Source organism: Hyposmocoma kahamanoa, unplaced genomic scaffold, assembly GCF_003589595.1.
Source record: "Hyposmocoma kahamanoa isolate Upper Pololo Valley unplaced genomic scaffold, ASM358959v1 81, whole genome shotgun sequence".
NCBI lineage: Eukaryota > Metazoa > Arthropoda > Insecta > Lepidoptera > Cosmopterigidae > Hyposmocoma > Hyposmocoma kahamanoa.
The window spans coordinates 10982830-11003156 of record NW_020654080.1 but is presented as its reverse complement, the minus strand read 5'-3'; the positions used below and the strand labels follow the sequence as shown (position 1 = coordinate 11003156).

General features: G+C 36.4%; 1 protein-coding gene across 2 annotated transcripts in view; it reads right to left on the bottom strand.

Moving 5' to 3' along the window:
* LOC113234129 overlaps positions 1 to 19760 on the bottom strand; it is a 28420-nt gene extending 8660 nt beyond the window's left edge. For both annotated transcript variants that reach the window (XM_026469391.1, XM_026469392.1), the window contains exons 1-3: positions 19410 to 19760; positions 1710 to 1740; positions 700 to 935 (exon numbers count right to left, since the gene is read on the bottom strand). In XM_026469391.1, the coding sequence (XP_026325176.1) occupies positions 700 to 935; positions 1710 to 1740; positions 19410 to 19451 (309 nt within the window). In that variant the 5' untranslated portion in view covers positions 19452 to 19760. The remainder of the gene's footprint in view (positions 1 to 699; positions 936 to 1709; positions 1741 to 19409) is intronic.
* Between the last annotated feature and the right edge of the window lie 567 nt (positions 19761 to 20327).

Genomic DNA, 20327 nt, shown 5'->3' with positions numbered 1-20327 from the left:
TAGTTTCAACTGAAACGAGAGTGACCTACTGGAAGAACGTCTATAAAATAATAGACTGCAACAACAAATGTATAAAATCACAGGTTTGTAAATGTATCAGTAACGACATAGTGCCGAGAAAAATTGACTTTATTATGAATATAGTGGGACGAAAAACAAGCGCATGGTGACAAAAACAGGTGACAAAATGTTAAGAAATTCTTGAAACTCTTATTTTACAAATATTGTACAGCATAAAATGAAAATAAAAAGTAATGATGCTGTCAACAATCAGGTAACGACACTATTACAAAGCAATTTTAGGTGTTCTTACCATTTCTATTTATTATCTTGACATAGGCAATTTGATGTTGTCAAGTTTCGGTTGGCTGAGAGTTATTTAGTCAGATTGGTGCTTTTGAGGTACAGTTGTTAAATGAATGCCGTTAGTATAAAAAATATCTTTCTTAACCTAATTCACTTATAAGTAAATCTTATTTAAACTCTATTTTCAACTCGTAGTAAAGTTGTGAGATCTCATGAAACAACCATGTCTAGCGGTGTATAAAGAGCTCCAATCTTCTACCTATACCAAAGCACAATTTAGTATTACCTTTTTTATTAAATAATATTTTGCGACTTGGCAACACTCATGCTCAACTTCGGCGCAGCTTTACTATCGGTAAATTGCCTACTAGTACTTATTTTTATTACACTTACATTTCTTTTTAAGACACCACATCTTGTAAAGTCAGTGATTCGCAATCTATACAGCAGCCCAGTAGGGTCTTCTGGTTCTGGCCTGATCTGGCAGACGGGGTCTACGACAGGGTCTGTAGCACGATCGTCGGCAAACAATGGAGCCCCTCGAAAACCTTCGGGTTTGCGCAGAAGTGCCGACACAGAGTCTCTTATGCCTGTTCCTCCACTCGAAAATGTGCATTGGATGTCTGTTACTGGAAAAGATTTACAATGTCATGTAAACAGTGCCGATCTCAACTGAATTCTAATTTACGTTTCTTAGCTTTTCCCTAACGTTTTCATGATTATTTCAATTTTAAATAGAAAACCACCGTAAAACTCAGACATACTAAGTAAAATAACGGATAACTCACGTATTTAAGTCGAATTTTTGCTCGACATGTTTCGAATCAATTCGTGGTCCTTAATCATGAGATTCCGCAGCGGTGACTCGATGGAAACTGCGCGCCAAAGCGCTGGCCGTCCGATCACTCAGTACGGCTACAGACGCAGGCGGCGTCGGCGAGAAACTACCCTCGTTTGCCTCATTTTTATTGAAGTCATACGCAGTGTATACGTGTGCAATCCTGCTGCGGAATCTCATGATTAAGGATCACGAATTGGTTCGAAACAATGCACCCCTCGTGGAAAAATGGCATAAGTGGAATTACGTCAAACATGTTTATTGCTCCATTAGATACAGAAAAATATAACCCACAACCTCTCCAATTGTATATTAGATACAGAAAATATAACCTCCATCCTATTTAATTGGAGAGGATGTAGGTTATATTTTTCTGTATTTAATGTTTGACGTAATTTCACTTACGCCATTCTTCCTTAAGGGGTGCGCATGTCGAGCAAAATTTCGACTTAAATATGTGAGTTATCCGTTATTTTAGTTAAAATTATTTCCATATAAGTTATTCTTTATTCCGTATAATAATATGTAGGGGTACACAAAAGGAGCCTAAATGTATTTCACTTACCATCGTAATCTTGCGTGAACACACTCTGGACCTGTAGCAAAGAGTTTTCATTAAAGAGCTTTTATCCGAGTATTTTATCCGAGATCAGCATTGACCTACATAAACTGCCATGCATGAATACATTTGCTAAGCTAGCAGTGTCGAATTATGAATTTCTGGGTAAATAATTTCTCTGTGTAAATGTTCATATTTATATATCCAACTTAGTTCGTATCTTGTATCATATAATTTATATGGCAATTAATGACTTATTGCAATAAGCTGACGATATTTGAAATTTATCGTATAAATTTGTCGCATGTCGGATTTATATTTGTGAATAAAATAAACCAGTCAAGTTTCAGTTACGCTGTATTTTTATACCTCTGAAGTTGCAACGATTCTAATTTTGTACATACGAAAATTTTGAAAGAATGTATCCAAACATTCGTTACTACTTTTACTTGTCTGTTTTAGTACCAGTAGAGCTCTTTGTGAAAGAGCGCATCTAGGTAAATACTGCCACATTACTTATTTTGTCGTCAAGTAGTAATCTGAATATTACTGCGTTTCGGTTTTGAAGGGTAAGGGTGCTGGTGAAATTACAGGCACATGGGACTTGTCAACTTACGTCTCAGGGTGACGGGCGCAGTGGCGGTATCCCTCATATCTTTACGATTTAAAGCTCTGAGTAACATAGCAACTGTCATGGACAATCATGTCGCTTAGCATTAATAAAACGCACGACTGCTTCGTCCTGTCGCTTGACTTCATAAAAAAAATATACTAACGCTTAGCACGATCATTCCTAGTAAAATTTTCTTGACATAGATCGTTAATATGCCCAGGCCTACTTTTCAATTCGGCCTGCTAGTCAGTTTCAAATTGGTTGCGTTTCGGTCACGGTCAGGGTCTATCGGATAATTAGGTTTGAGATTCCGAATCGAGGCCTTTTGTCTTACGTAGAACAAAAGGCTGAAAGTAACATAGTCAGTGCTATCTTTTCAATTATGTTTAAATGTACATATATGTTTTAAACGGCAGTGCAATGGTTTAACTCATTAGTGTTAGTTGTTTGTTACCTCTGAATTCTTTCATTTACTTTTATGTTACTCGTATGTTACCGAGGGGAGGAGTCAGAACTCGATTTTACATTCGACACGTAATAGGTATCGTTCGGTCACCAACTACTACATATTATTATGTATACATATTATCTGTAGAAAAAACATATTTGTCAACACATCAAAAGCTTTATCGAAATCGAAATTGAACTTAAATTTGTAACGCTACTTACCTATAACAAAACAAAATTAACACTTTATCTGTGCAATAAATCCGATTTCACCCTGTGTACTTTAAGAACTAAAAACTTTGAAAAAATGTAGATTTTAAACATTATTTTGAAACTAGACTGCCTCTAATTTAATTCGTTCTGAGAAGTTAGAAAAGTAAATGCTCTGGTTGTGTTTTTTTTACAAATTTCTCGAAGGCGGATAATGCGGGAATCAATTTAATGGTATATTCGTGACTAGTCCGACCGCAAACGGAGCGTTGGCGATTATCTCGAGAATTAGAACAGGTTTTTCTTAATTTTCATGCCTATTCTCATCTTATACGTGACATTTTATAATGCTATTTCATTGTAATAACACTAATTTCACTGATTGGTGTGTTTTGATTTAATGAAGCTGTTAGGTTTTTTTTTGTCGAACAACTATAGGCAAATGTATTTAATTAATTTGCGTAGTTAAGTAATTATTTGTGACAAGCTTTACTATATAGTTTTTTTATGAGTTTTACATTTATTATGTACATAATAAATTTATTTATTTATTATATACAGGACGTTCCACAGCTATGGGACATGGAGGGAAAGTAGGTACTGTAAATATTACAGATAGGATATTTTGCTTCATGAAGACATTATTTTATGTATAGAAAGATCAATTATTATATATATATATATATATATATATATACACGAAACAATCTTTGAGGGAGGGAGGAGAGGTGGGATTGAAGAGAAAAGAGTATAGAAGGGATAAACGCGAAAGTCTCTACGACGACGAATGGGTAACCATCCAAGTTTGAATCGAAAGTCTGAAACATGGTCAAATTTTCGCAACCCAAAAATGAATCTAATGCATAGGTTCTGCAACCGCTCCAGCTTATTGAGTAGACCCTCAGACAAGTCTGAATAACAAGCATTCGCATAGTCAAGAATAGGCAGAAGGAGTGACTGTGCCAGATTGATTTTAGTCGGAATGGGTAAAAAATTCCCCAGGCGTCGAAGTGATATCTAAGCACCAAACATCCTCCTAATAACCTCAGTGACCTGAGGTTTCCAAGTTAAGCTCTTATCAAAAGTAACCCCAAGGTTCCCAATGGTGTTCCGTATAGGGATTTAAATACCATCGAATAAGATGGCAGGCAATGAGCTATGATCGATGCGCGATATGAACCGGAGCTGCCAATAATTATACCCTGGGTCTTGATAAGATTCACTCTGAGACCAAACGAATGACTCCAAGCGAGAATCCCTTCAAGATCCCTGTTAGTATTACTAATGGCATTCGATAAATCAATTAGCGTGGCCTGTGAATAAATTTGAAGATCATCTGCACAGAGATGGTATGAAAAAGTGAGTGAAGAGGTGATGGTATTGATGAAGATAGCAAACAGAAAAGCACCACCAGCAGTAACATTACACCTCGAAAGTGAATCATCACAGCGAATGCGCTGCCGACGCCCATACAGGTAACTTCGAAACCAGTTAATTACTGTTAATGAAATGCCAAGAGAACCGAGCAGCACAAGTAACATTTCAAAATCGACAGTTTTGAAAACATTACGCTGAAGTTCAACAATGTGACTACAGTAAGCTTCTGATTGTCCATCCCTAATCGAATGTCGTCAGAAATCTTGACAAGAGCAGTAGTCGTACTACCCGGGCGGAAACAGGAATGAAATGTGTTCAAAAGGTTGTGATGTGCAAGGAAAAGAGTGAGTTGGTGATGAACTAACTTTTGAAGGACCTTGGAGAGAAAAGGAAGAATAGATATCGGGCGATACTCGAAAAAGGAAGAAGGATTTGGTTTTTTTGGAAGAGGATTAATTTGGGCATCTTTCCACGCTGTAGGAAAAATACCAGATGAGATGGAGGTGTTGAGGATTTTGGTTATGACTGGAGTAAGGATATCAATGAGAAGGATGATTATGTTACGACTTACCCACCTACAACACCTACCCACAAGTCTAAAAAGTGTTATAAATGACGAAGTGTTTTGTTCCCGGCTGAAAGACCTTTTTTTGGATAATGAATTCTACAGTGTAGAGGAATTTCCTTTAAAGAAATTGTATTTATATTTTAATTTTGGATATTTGTATTTTGAAAATATTTAATTTTTATAGTTATTATTGCAAAGATCGAACACTCAGAAAAAATTCCTTCCATCCGGTCGGATTCGAACCGACGTCTTCTTGCATACCGTGCCAGACGCTACATCAACTAAGCCACGGAACAAACCAATCGGTTCGAATCCGACTGGATCGAAGGAATTTTTTCTGAGTGTTCGATCTTTGTATTAATAATTATAACAAACTAGTGGAGTAATTTCACAAAAAATAATTGAGTATCAATTCAATAAAAATTTAATTATTTTATTTTGACTTGTATTTTTTGTAGTTCGTATTTTTCTTTTAATTATTTTATTTTATATTATTATTGTTTACATTAATGACGATCATGTTATCCCTTGACATTATATTTCGAATTGTAGAATTATGAAATTGATAATATGAAATATGATTCTATTCTTCTATTCTATGATTCTATTTGTTAAGTTACAAAAATTCTGTTGCGTTTGCAAGTATAAAGCCCAGTGTTTTAATTAAATAATGTGTGAGTGCGTTGATGCATTTATTAGATAATATTGACTTACAAATAATATACACCCATAAATTAATTGCTAGCCGTATTAAAATATTCAAAGATATTTTTGTCTTAATCAACTTCAGTACCTAATATGGCATGTGGTTTAGTAGCAGTAGAGCTCCTTTTGAAAGAGTTCGTCCAGGGAAGTACAGCCACTTTACCTATTTCTACCGCCAAGCAGTAATATCAATATTACTGTGTTCCAGTTTTGAAGGGTAAGGGTGCTGGTGAAATTACAGGCACATGGGACTTGTCAACTTTTGTCCCAGGGTGACGAGCGCAGAGGCAGTGCCCCTCAGATCTTTGCAATTTAAAGCTCTGAGTGACACTGCAGTTGCTATGGACGGTCGGGTACCTTACCATCAGGTGCACGACTTGTTCGTCCCGTAACTTCATATTATAAAAAAATGTAGAAGCTATAGTTCTAGCGCGACAGGGAGCAACTTGAACATCTTAATATTGCCCAAAATAGTTTCGAAGTTATAATATAAGGTATAAATAAAACAGCCCTCTGCCTTAGCGAAAGTTCTATGTTATTAGCCGCAATAAGAAAAGTGAAAGCTGCCTACCTATTAGTGGCAAATATACATTTTTTTTTCGGTTCAAATTCAGTGACACGAGGAAGATTAGCTTAAGTGTACGACTGCGGTTTGCTACAAATGAAGCGAACCATACCACATCGCATGCCCGTGACCGAGGTCGGCTAATGCCATCATTGAAAGTAAGTCGGCGCGTAGCGTTCACCACGCTTCAGCTAACGCGAATTCTTATAACCGCATAGTGTACATCGCTGCGGCAACAAGGAAGACCATCCGCTGCGGTCAACTCTAAAAAGCAAATGAATGTCGTTTTATGAAAGCAAATTGGAACATTGTTTCACGCCGCAGCACGAGCCCGTATGCTCGACCAAGGCACGTAGCCAGGTTCAGATTATTTGTCCGAAATTAGAATGTCAACTTTTACTCTACTTTTAAAAATTTGTTAGTTTAACCTTCTTGTGATTGACAGAACATTTGAGTTTTGGAAATTGGTAATAAAACAAAATCATTTCGATTTAGTCTTATATACTCATTAACCGACTTCAAAGGAGGTTCTCGATTCGACTGTATTTTTTGTGTGAATGTTACGCGATTACTCCGATCTCATTTGTGAACCGATTTCGATGATTCTTTGTTGAAAAGTACCTCAATAGTGATCACAGTTTTAGTAGTAGTAGAGCTCCTTGTGAAGGAGGTCGTCCAGTGAAATACTGCCACCTTACCTATTTCTATCGCCAAAGGATAATGTGTAATATGATGAATCCAGTTGATTGAATTTCACCAGTGTTCAACAGTTTTATAGAAATAGGTTAAGGGAAAGTATTCTTTAACCTATTTCAATAAAACTTGGCACATGGATGTAATTCTAATGAAAATAAAAGGTGTTGGAAATGGCAGACAGATGAGAGGAACTCCTCAACAGTGTGCAGCAGCTACCTTGAGTTAGGGCTCATATGATTAGTTTTGACGAGAACTTCCATTATGCATTTCAGTTACCGCTGCGTTGAGGATACCGCGGAAGAACACACCGAAAGCGGATAAGCTATCTTTTGTGATCGTTTTTTTATACAAAAGTTCTAATTATTTTAAAATAATAATAATTGTGTGCTTCCAGTTATATTTCTTACATCAATGTAAATGTTTCAATTAATACTTATTATCGTCTTCTTAAATTTTCGCGATTATTGCACATAGGAAATGAAACAAATTTTCCGGATTTAAAACGCGTATGTTTGTTTTTCAAACTTTCTTAGTCAACCATAGTACAACATATTGGGACCTATAAATGGCCCGAAACGTTGGTTTGTTTGAAAAAACAAATATACGCGATTTAAAGACGGAAAAATAGTTTAATTTCCTATAATACTTTTTAATTTACATTTTAAATGCACTTTTTGTTCGATTAAATGTCTACTGTGGTAATTCTAGTGTTAATACATGCAATCAGAACTCTGACCAGTGATGGGATGAGTGCTTTTATTAGATCAAAACCAATCGACGACAGAGGACCTCGTGTCCGAAGTCGTTAATTTTGATGATAGTAGTTTAAGGATTGTAACCCTAACAAGTCGTGACCAGGTTCACGGCAGTAAAACAGAAAACTTCAGGTTCACAAATTTATTTAAAGTCGGTTAAAGAGAAGAAAAGGTAACAAAGAAGGCCTAAAAGGGCCGAGATATACTGAATTACAGATACGTATTCATAGGTACATGATTAAGGTTGTAGTGGTTATAAACTTATTAAAATTGGCACATGATTTAGATTAGTAATGATTTTATACTTAGTAAAGAAATCAAAATTAGACGCGATTATATTTTAACCAGCTCCGTATGCTGTTGCGATCGAGCAGGGAGTGACGGTGGAACGAAACAAAATCAGAATGCGAGGCAAAAGAGCTATGGAACAATACAAAATTTAAATTTAAATAATAGAGGTCGGGAACCGGAGAAAGGCGATAAAAAGGTGGGATGACGATGTAAGGAGGTCACACCGGCACAGTAGTATACAACAATCGATTTAAGAAAATTAATGTAAGAGTCCAGAGTCAACACGCTAACGTGATCAAAGTTTCGATGTTGAAGAAAGGAGGTCCAAGTTCGCCTTATGTGCTCAATCCGTGCCTGTTCTAACCATTTGTTGGCTAACTGCGGAAACAACGATCGGATGCGGATAGCGTCTCGTACGCTTGTATGCTAATTCCTCAGGTGAACAACGGTTCTCAACGGTGCTCTGATTATTCGCCGTGAAAAATTCCCCCAAAAAATCCGTAGACAATTTCATAACCGTGAACGCTCAGCATTTGTTTTGGCTAGTTCGTTGTATTATTTAAATTATTTTAATTGAAGTACCATGTTATATGAATCTCTTTTGTAGATTTTATCTTTTTTAAGGTCGATTTCGGCTTTCGCTAGAGTAGAGACGCTAGTTTAATAGTAGACAGACAATCTGTTGTTTTGCTTTACTCCTTCGAACTTTGATACCATTTAGGCTATAGTTAGTGTTTCATTGTAATGTTTCCAATGGATTTTAGAAATAACATTTGGGGTTTTGAGTTGTGACACATCACAAGTACCTACCTAAGTGTTAGTAAGTTAATATACACACTGGCAAATTAAACACTAAGTTAAACTCCCGCAATAGTAGTAGTAGTAGTGTTTTTCAAAAGTCTGGTCGGTTATTTTAGATCTAATTTCAAAATACAAAATTAGTCGGCTGTCGGTTTTTCATTACTTTGTCTTAACTTCCTACTAAGTAGTGCAGTAAAAATGGAAGTAAATTAATTTGCTACTCCGCGAATCCAGTGAAGGTTAAATCGTGCATAATAGCTGCGCTTGTATTGAATATTTTTTCATGCAGTTATTTTTCCCACCCTCCCTCCGCATTAAATTAATAAAATAAATAACATAAGCGCAACTACAGTTACAAACCACTACCAAAAATATACCCGACACGTGTTTCGATTCTCCACGAGGCATCCTCAGGGGCTGTTGATTGCAAGACTATCGGCCAAAAAATTAATTTACTTCCATTTTTATTAACATGGATTTCTGCAAACTAACGCCTGAATCTATTAATTACTTAAGTAGTACAGTTTTGTCGAGTGTGGTTTGAGGTTGATTTTGTGAATTTCGTAAACATGCGGAGAAGTTTTTATTTGTTAAATATTTGAATTAATCAATGTAAACTTAGAAAATAAAACTATTTTTCGGATACAAGTCTTGTATATTTGTTTTTTCAAAGAAACCAATGTTTCGGAGCGTTTACAGGTCGATGGGGGTTGGGACATAACCATGGCAGTCACAGCTATCAATTGTTACAAGTTTGAATTTTTCAGCAATTTCTGCGTTGTAAATAAAATGCATTTTGTTTCATTTAGATTTTTTTCAATAAAGTTTGGTTTCGGTACAGGTAAGGCTGTTGTGCTAAGTCGATGTTAAAAGATGTTAATTTAATTGCAAATTTATGTTTAATTTTACATGTCCTAAATATAAACTATTTCATAATCCCACTTTGTTTTTTTCAGCTAAATTGTCGGTATGTGTACTTTTTGACCATTTACGATTAACATAGAACTTCGTTTTATCTGAACATCAGAAAGCCTAGATCTTGCGGACATCTACCAAACAGATGGAATATCGATGAGGATGGTAGAATTTCCCTGCCTGCAGGTTACCTTAAAGCAATAACTTTGGCGTTTTCAAAGCGAGAGTGAATAGGCATTACTAAGACATAGTATAATAAGACAAGTATGGTAAGTCCATATTCCGTAGCTACGCAGCTTGTATGTAGTACGTGTAAGGACGTGTGTGGAATTGTACGGACGCACATATTTGCATAATCTCGCAGTGCACTTGCGTTGCTTAGCGCGGATCGTCACACTCGCCATTAATTATAGAGCTGATGTGGTCGCTCGGTGTTAGCGAAGTGTAGGCATTTACGCGCATAACAGGCGGGAATTGCCCTACTTGCTTTTATTATACTATGATTTAGGTGTGCGCATGCATGTCATCGTCGACTTCATCTTCACTTTCCATCGGGTAAGATGGAGGTCAAATGTGCACTTATTTAAAAAAAAACGTTGCGGTACAATATGGAAACCACGGAAGAAATGTGGTCTGTGATGGAAACACAGATACGATTCTCAAAACTCCACCGCTCTTGGACAAGACCTTTGGTTCTTAAGCCAGTTTCAGCTGATACTTTCTTCGGTCTCACCCTACTGTCACACGTTAATTATAATATTTGTATTTCAGATTACAAAGAGCTATTACATATTCATTCCCGTCTTTCTATTTGTTTGTTGTTAGTTTATAGTTTAAGTTTAATTCGACGCATTTGTCAATGTACATTTTAAAATTATGACATTTAACAAACTATTTTTTTTTGTATACCTATATTTTAATTAACACATTTCTATTATGCAAAAAAGAATCAAGTGGCAACAGTCTCAGTGTTTGTTATTTAAAAAATAGCGTTTCGTATAATCTTACTGTTGATTCCCAGGCTATTTTTATAATTGTGTCTACAGTTAATAACAACGCTTGCCCGGAAGAGATCTTGAGACCACGTCTCTAAAGATAAGAAGCAATGGTAAACCTCGTTAGAGTAAATGCTTTGCGTGTTGAACACTTTATTTACACTAATTGTTTAATATTGTTGGAAATTACTTGATTAGTTAGTTGCGCCCCGTGAGAAGTTGAAAGATAATGCTTGTGCTTGTGGAGGTCTGAGTGTTTGTTTAAGAAATGTTCGGTAAGATTAAATAAGTACTACGTATTGTAATGTGATTGAAATAGATATTTTCGGTGACCACAAGCAGTTATTTCCGCCAAAATAATAACGATAATATCTCAAACAATGAGGGGCTGTTTCTTTCGGTGGTGTGGGAAAAATCAATAAAACATCTAATTACAAAACAAACGGAATCACATTTAATGGTTTAAATGTAATTTTAAATAATATGTTACATATTTAATATTAAATATGTAATTTTTCAATTTTTATCCATTACAGCAAACCGCAAGTTAAACAATTCGACTGTATTTTTTTGTGTGTAAGTTACCCCGATATTTGCGAAACGATGTCGATGATTCTTTTTTTATTGGAAAGGGGTACTTCAGTGACCCATTTAAAAAAGAAAATATTCTTTTACCTCTAATTCGGTTTATTAAAGTCCACACAATTTTCGTTACCTCATTTTAGTAAAACTTGCCACATAGATGTAATTCTGATGAAAATAAAATATTATGGTAAACTAGAGTCGATTTGATGGTGAAAATAGCACATAGCTGAGAGGAATTCCTCAACAATGTACAGCACCTTGTGTTGATATGATTCATTTTGACGAGAAATCCATCTGCGTTCTTATTGTTGTTGAGGAGGCCGCAGCAATGAAGGTACAGCGAAAGCGGATAATCAAAGTTATGAGGTCAGTTTTTTTTATGAAAAAGTAATTCGCATGAGCGATTATAGTTTGGTTATATTTTCGTGTTTAAGACCAATTCTAGCTGTTACTTGCTTGTTTGTTGCACTCCTGCTCGTCGAATTTTGATCCTGTTCCCATCCTAAATCATGTACCAGTTTTAATACCACTTTTTACCAAGGTTACCTGGTAATATTTGTATAATTCGGCCCTTTCGGCGTAAGTTTGTCTCACGATTTTTTAGTATTTAAGTAGGGAGTGCTTTTAATATTGTACCTGTTTTTTATACCTTTTTTTGTTACAGCCTTTCTTTTTTCTTACGCCTTAACTTATACCATAAATTCTTGGACCGAGTAATCTATTATTATTGCTCCCTATTGTCGGTTTACAACCTTTTCAACTATACGCAGAAAGCACTCAACACCCTGCGTGTCCAATATAATAACGGTTTCAGGATGCTGTTGGGACTACCACTGCCCTGTAGCGCATCGTTGATGTTTGTTCAGGCAGGAGTTGATGATTTTATGCTGTGATGCGAAAAAAGACAGCGTCACTGTTCTTGAGACTGCGTTGAAAGCTTGAAGTTCTAACAGCATCCTGAAAATGTTTGCTGCTAAGCTCGGTGCGCCGATGCTGCGTCATTTCATTCAGGTTTTGGTGAGATGATGTAGCAGTCGGCTCCTCGAGCGACTTGTCTACTTTTTGTTTTAACAATAGATCTAAGTTTTAAATTATTATTTTGTATTACTAACAAGTGAAACCCTGTGTCGCGGGTGCCATGGACACACACATAGACAACCACAAATTACACCCAAACTCACGAGAGAAACAAATGTAAGTCATACAAATATTTCTCCCGGCCAGGGAATCGAACCTTGGACCTCTGCGCGGCAGTCCGGCATGGTAACCGTTCGGCCATGGAGGCAGTTCGTCTCAATAAAAGATTTATTATTAATGTTAATTAAAAATGTAAGTTCAAGTAAATTTCAAGTTAATTTTTCAAGTTCATGTGAGGTCTTATTTTAATATAGGTAGAGTGTGGAATACATTACATTCAAAAATGTTTTATTTGATACCGAAGAAATAACTACAGGCGTGTTTATGTATTTACGCATTACGACTTGTATATTTATAACACTGTAGCTTTCACTAATTGCCAAAACAAAATTTCTTAATTGTGTACAAAAACGTTCTACATAATAATGATATTATGCATTGATATATTAGTTATATATTTATATATGGATTTATTTATTTAGACATGTATTTTCGTATTATACTTATATACATTACTTCTGAGTACACTTACATATTAATAGAGCTTATATAAGTCAGCTGTATGTGTACTGTATGTAATAATATTTTGCTATCATATTTAAGTATGCTTAACGTCTATTGTTCCGTGACGTCATCACTTTGGGTTCTAACTGAAAGTTAATGTTGCTTGTTTATTTTATTTTATTTTTCTTTAATTTCTTGCAAATATAAGGTCTCCTATTCGGTACATTAATTAAGTAAAAATTTTCATTTACAATGAAGAGGAACATTTACCATAAGTAATAAATGCATTTTTATATTTCTTTCAGCTGTTTCTCCAAACTGAATTAAATTCGTACACATCAAGTACTTCTCGATATAGTAAAGAAAAAAGTGGAACAAAAAAGATCGCGTGCAGATGGTACTGACAAAACGGGCACTAACCAGCGCGTGCGCATTTTAACGTTATTTATACCTATTATCGTTGCATATTGATGGATCGTGCGGTGATCTGTGCGGATTAATGATTGCTTTATTGCCACAAATGATTGCTTACTATACTACCTACAGTTATATTATCTTTAACAATAAGGTCCTCTATTATAAATGTCGCCGGGCAGTAAAAGAGCAAACCTTAAACCTTGTCCATTGTGGAATTCTGACTGATCAATCTCGTACGCTGCCAAATCCTTAAACGTCCTAAAAAAACGGCACAAAAATATATATTCTGTAAAAAACGTAATTGTCTGTAGGTATCAGTAGAGATGAGAAGGTGTAAAGGTTTTGAAATTTGTAATAGTACACACACCGTTGTTATCGATCGTATTCAGCGGTAACGAAATGCATCATTGTGTACTTTCAGTGTCAAAACAATACTTATCAAAATTCAAATAAATATCAACATTTTGCCATATTCAAAGGCATATATAGCCACGACGTTACTATAACTGAGTTTCATTCGACTTTGCGTGGAATATTCCTATCTCTACTACTTGCATGGCGAGGGCTGAAAATAGACTCACGTCTATTGTTAGATTCTGAGAATACCAAAAATTGTTTACGATCTACATCCACCATGTTTTTTTGGCAATTTCTATAGTGTGACCTCTCTATCATACTACGATCGGGTCTCTGAACGACCTACAACTTTCAGGTTGCTAAACTAGCCCCAACATAGTCAACTTAGTTAAAATTGTTTCTTCGTTTTACGGTAGCAGGACTATTCGGGTAAGTCTAAGAGGTCCTCTGTTCAAACCTTTTGATGATGCAATCCTAGCTGGCTGACGCGGAATGGGTTGGCACCCATTCTTTCATGGCAATGTCAGTGCAAACTGATTGTTACGAACATGGGTCAGGGCACGCTTAGCAGGGAGCCTGTACTCTACAGTCTTTGCACAGACTGTCAAGACCGGGGTCTAATCATGGACAGGTAGTCACATCAGGAAAACTCAAAAATTTTTGTTAGCAGTAGAGTTCATTATTAAACAGTTCGTTCAGGGAAGTACTGCCACCTTGCCTATTTCTGCGGCCGCAGTAATGTCAGAAATTAGTGCATTCCGGTAAGGGTAAGGGGTGCTGGTGAAATTACAGGCACACGGGACTTGTCAAGTTATGTCTCAGTGGCAGTGCCCTCAGATCGTTGCGATTTAAAGCTTTGAGAGACACTGCAACTATTGTGGACAGGCATTCACTTACCCTCAGGTGCACGACTTGTTAGTCCCGTCACATTGTATTATTAAAAAAAAGTTGCGTCGTTCGGTAAGGGATTGCAGTTGAGAGTAAAATAGAAAGAATCGACGCATCTCAACTCAGGTCTGTTAACTAATATCTTCATACTCATTTCCAACCCCTACGGATTTCACCATCCACGATAAATATTCCCAGTGGAGCCTGACACTGATGTCGCGTGATTATCAAGAACCGGTATCAGTTGTATAAGGCCTAATATATGGTAAAATTGTTACTCTTTTATTATGAAGGACTTTGTGGTACCTATAACTCTCGTTGTGATGGACAACATTTTATGAAGTTATTATTATACTTACTTAGTCATCTTCGTAAGACAGAACATATGAGACATTTCCACCTTGACGTGCTTGTAACTTTAACCTACTGATCAGAAGCTCATTTGGAAGTTGCGGGAACGGCCAAACCCACCTAAATATGGTTATTGAAATCGTGAACAAAATGATAAAATTAATTCCGCAAAAATTACGACAATTTTGGATTTTTCTAAATTTAATTAGTAAATATAAATTTTAAAAGATTGCAATATTTTTTATAATAATTTTATATTTTCTAAAAATATTGTCGACGAAAATAGACATAGAAAGAGAAATTTCAGTCTGTGTAATGAACGTATCGAGGATAATATATTCTCGATGAATGTACGCAAAAACTTGTAACGATTACTTCGAGTGAGAAGCTTCATAAGTCTCTCACAAGGTGTAACTTAGCCAAAAAACCCAATAATACAAAGGTCTACAACAGTTACATACAGGAATTCGTAAGATCTGCCGACTCGACCTTGAGTACAGTTGGCTTGGCAGAGCATTGCCCTGATTTGGTGTAGTTACAGGTTAGAGTCCTGTCAGGTCGAAATAATTTTTCTTAGTGTTAGATCTTTGGCATTAATTATTATAACAAACTAGTGGAGTTATTTCACAAAAATAATAGTTATTAGACAATAAGTTTAAATACACAGGTAACGTACAATAAAAGCTTAAATACTATGAAATAAAATGAATATCGAGGGCAGAGTACCTACTAAAAAACAGACTTCAAAAATTCGTGGACTTACGGAAAGTGCGCAAAACCAGATTCATCCCCTAGTTTACCACCCATATAGGTGGAATATTTTCTTCAAATTTAAATGGGACCAATACTGAGGTACCCTATTTTCAACAAAAAAGAATCATCAAAATCGGCTATCGCATAACATAGTTACAAAAAATACAGTCGAATTGAGAACATCCTCCTTTTTTACAGTCGGTTAAAAATCAATATAACGATTATTTTGTTAAGTAAAATAATATGCGAGCGGCGAGTGTGATACGTTAAGATCAGGAAATCTGATCCTGTTGTCAGTATTCAGAAATTCTTAAGTAACACATTAAATAATATAAGTAGCTACACATTTATACTGGAGCTGTAAACCGTAAAATGTAAAAATCTATGACCGAGTGACCGCTATTTTCAGGTCTGCGTGAAAATGACCCATTTAGTTTATTAAATTATGTGGTTTTTATTCAAAGAGAGAGTGTAATCGTCACTCATGCATTGTTGTAGAGAAACTAAAAATTTACTACAAATAGTAATGTGCAAAAATAAGCGAATAATGCTCCAAATCGAGTTGTCCGCTTAATACTAATCGCTCAAGCGTGAAATTTAATAAATCGTTTTCATCTCGTGTCGGATGATCACAATGGCAGCAGGTCAACTCGAATATTGTACGGTCTACGATGCGCTTTTACTTTGATGGTGGCCATTATTGCCACCCAGCTTGGCCCTTCTTGATTCGCAACCAAGTGTCGGGTGTCGATACTTTTCGTTTCCCTAAACTTTCAAATTGTAAAAGTGTTCTAGTATTTTGATAATGGTGGTGTCTTTTTTGATGATTTTTATCTTATTTGTATGTCTATTGTCACTTAGCCAGTCAAAGTCTACTTTAGAAAATCAGTTATCTAAAAGTGTTGTTAACAGTGATAATCGATTAGTAGGTTTTTGTAGACATCATTAATCACGTAGGTACAACATCAAAAGTGCTTTTATCATATGAGTCATAAAAATATATGAAACAAATTATACGTATGTGAAAATTTATAACTCCTATTTATGCATAAAAACTTGTTCTAAAGTGGCGACCACGTCAAACATCACGGCAAACGTAGAGTAGGATGTCCTGCGGCAAGATGGACTGCAGCGGCTGGACGCGGGTGGCACAGAGGGTTTATTCCCCTTTTATCGCCCAACATCCGTCCGAAACAATAACTGTCAAATAAGTCAAACTCGACCAAATTAGAAGACGCGTAATACGAATGAAGCTTCATACTTGACATTGTCTTTTGGTTACTTATTCGACAGTAATTGTTTCGTACAGATGTCGGACGGTGAACGCGAGTTCACCCTCACGCCAACTCTCCCTGTCCTGGGGATCTCCCCAGGACAGGGAGAGTTGGCGTGCTCAGGAGGAGGCTTATGTCCAGCAGTAGATGTAGGTATGTAAGCTGATGATTTACACCATGTATGCGAAGTTATTGATTATGTGTCAAAATTTTATTCGGTATTTTAAAGAAGTTTTGAAAGAATTTATTTATTTATGCTTACAATAGACACTAAAATTATTAGTTACACAAAATGTCAATTTACATGAGCAGTTCAGCCTACAATCAATCCAACAATTACAATTTATACCACTGTGGTTTCCATTGTAACCTAGTTCGAAATACTTGTTAGGTATAAGATATTATTAAGACTGACTGCGGTTGACTACAACTTTTTTTTTAAATAAATCGAAATGAATAAATTATTACGTAATGATTTAAAAACAATTTTCTCAATGTTTCTTGTCGGCGGTGTAATGAAGACGAACACGTTCGCCTCTTGAGTTTATTACTCCTAATACCTGCACGGGCGCAAGATTCCAGTTTTATATTACGCGTACGCAGCGTTAACAACCACATGTTCTAAGGTCTGCCTATTAATTAACCTTTGAGAAGTTAAGTAGATAATTCCACTTTAACGCCTCTTTCTGATCACGCGTCCTTTTTTATTCTTTTAGCTAAAAGTTGTTGACTGATGGCCTTTAGGACTTTTCTGAGCCAATACGTATAACATAAGTATCGAAATTCAAGTTAAATATTCCATGAATTGATTTGAAGGAATTCGTGTAAGCCACATATTCATTTGTTAGTAGCGTTAATGGAAAGTTTTTAAAGTGATTTGAAAAAGCACTTGATTTAGTAATTTTTTTTGGTATAAAATATTTATATAGTACGCTCTCTTATAGTTCTGTGTGTAAGGCGTATGCATACTTTTATTTTATTATTATCCAGGTAAGTGCGTACCGGTTCAGTTTATTTGTTGTTCCGAGTTGTGCCTGAATAACTGTTTGTATTCTAAGTATATTTATTTAACAGGCTGTTGTGGTTGTAGCATTTCATTATTCATATTAACCGTGCAGATTATTTAGCTGTTGTTATTACATAAATTCCTATTGGTAGTATTGGTTTTTTTTCTTTGGTTACCTTACTAAGGGCTCTTACACATAAATACGATACGACATCACGTCGTGCTACGACGCGGCATCATATCGTGGAAATCTACGACGAGCAACGTAAAAATCACAACGCAACGTGTCACGACGCATGGCACGACATCGTATCGTAGAAACTCACGGTGCGTTCCCCAGTGACACATTCATTTGTTATTCAATATTCGTGTTCTTTTTGACGTTACCTTTTTGCAGCTTTTATTTTCCGCAGCATTTGTCGTCACTATGGAATAGGTACGAGGTATTCCTTAGGAATTAATATTTTTTCAGATCTAAACCGAGTAGGTATATTTGTTTCTTGAGACTAACCACTCATTTTTGGGACTTGGCAACTTTATGTCTCAGGGTACGGGCTTAGTGGCAGTGCCCCTCAGATCTTTGCGATTTAAAGCTCTGAGTGACACTGCAACTGTTATGGGCAGGCGTGTCGCTTATCATCAGGCGCGCGACTTGTGTTCGTTTCGTCACTTGGTAAAAAAGACCTATTAAATGTTCCGTATTTTCGCAAAGGATTGGAAATGTCATTTAGAAAGGAAAAAGAGCAACGCGACCAAATCCCGACAAAAAGAAGAAACATTTTAATTATTTTTACATTAAATCCATCGTTTCGTACTTTTTACAAGTCCCATAGTCACAGCACGAAAAAAATAGTTTGATTATGAGTGTATAGCGAGCGCAGAAACCTAAGAAATCGATAAGAAGTGTTTTCCTTAAGTACTAGTTTAAAGCTAATTAAAACTTACCTCTTATATTGCAATGTTTACTCTAAAACATAAACAGTTTATCTAAGAAACACCGCTACTATTTTTGCATTTAAAGCTTACGTTACCATAAACGATTACTTTGTAAGTGTACTGCGTCGGCAAGAGACCGCGAAGATATATTATTTGGACGTTATGCTCTAGATGCATTACACAAAATCAAACATACTCGTATCCACAACATAAAGCAAATAAATGTGATCATACTATAGGTATCAATAGTCAATCAATATTATAGATTATTTAATGCATTAATTGACTACTGTCGTATTCTCTTGTTTCCGTATTTGAACCCAACGTACACGCTGAAGTAATTACGGGTGCGAGTAGAGCCCAATTGACCTGTTTGACTACACAGATATTGATACTACGAGATACTGGCTATCATAACATTCAAAAGACTCAAGCGAATCTTATAATCAAAAAAGTTTTTATTAAAATTTGCTTATTGGTTGAATCCGAAAAAAATACAGCATGGATTGATCTGTGCCTCGTTTATACTTAAGCTCACTAAATGAGTGGTGAAGACTTACCAGCAAAAGCAGCAGCAGCGCGCATTCGCCGCCGCCCGTCATGGTTGCGGTGTGCCGCACTCGAGCGCGGAGCCAACCGTTAAAGCTATCTGCCCCGATTACCTTACTGATGCTAAAAAACCTTCGACTAGTCTGCTCTACGTAAACAATGCTCACTAAATATAACAAAAAATGCAATTTTTCACTTCCACAATAACTTAAAAAAAGTTTGAAAGCAACTGTCAGTACGAGATACTGCTAGCTGTAACTCGTAAGCCGGTAGCGTTTTTGCATCTAGAGAAATGGTAGCGCCGGCGGTTAGTATAATAAGTGCGATGCGGCGCGTGGTGCGCCTGCGACGTCTCGAGACGGGACTGCGCGGTGGCGCGCTCGGCTTGCTCGGTTGATGATGGTGGAACAGTTAACCATTGCTGGAGAGGGTACCACCTGTTCTGTACTTTATCGTTCTCACGACACGATCATCGATCCGCGCGATTCGATGATCGTGATCTACATAGTCGATTGGCATCGGATTAGGGGGAATTGGGTTCGACAGTTCGCGGATGCGTTCGGTACCGTGTCATTCGCGTGGAGAAATCGCTGAATATCATCGCTTGAATGGCAGTTTCATGCTATGCCGCTCGCGATCGGGTCATCTAGTTCGATGTTATGCCGGTCGCGATCGGGTCATCTATGTTGCGTTTGCGTTACAATCTCTCCATCAGCCTGCTGACTGCGGCACAGGAAGAGATCTCTCGATAAGATAGCTAATAGCTTTATTTTTGAGCGCACTTCATTAATGACTATGTACTGCGACTATCAATTCGATTCAAAATTTAAACCGCTATAGAAAGTCAATCAACTTCATAGATGAGCACTGATAAGATTCTTTTTAACTAACTTATAATGATTAAGTATTTTCACTCTGGCTCATCTTCA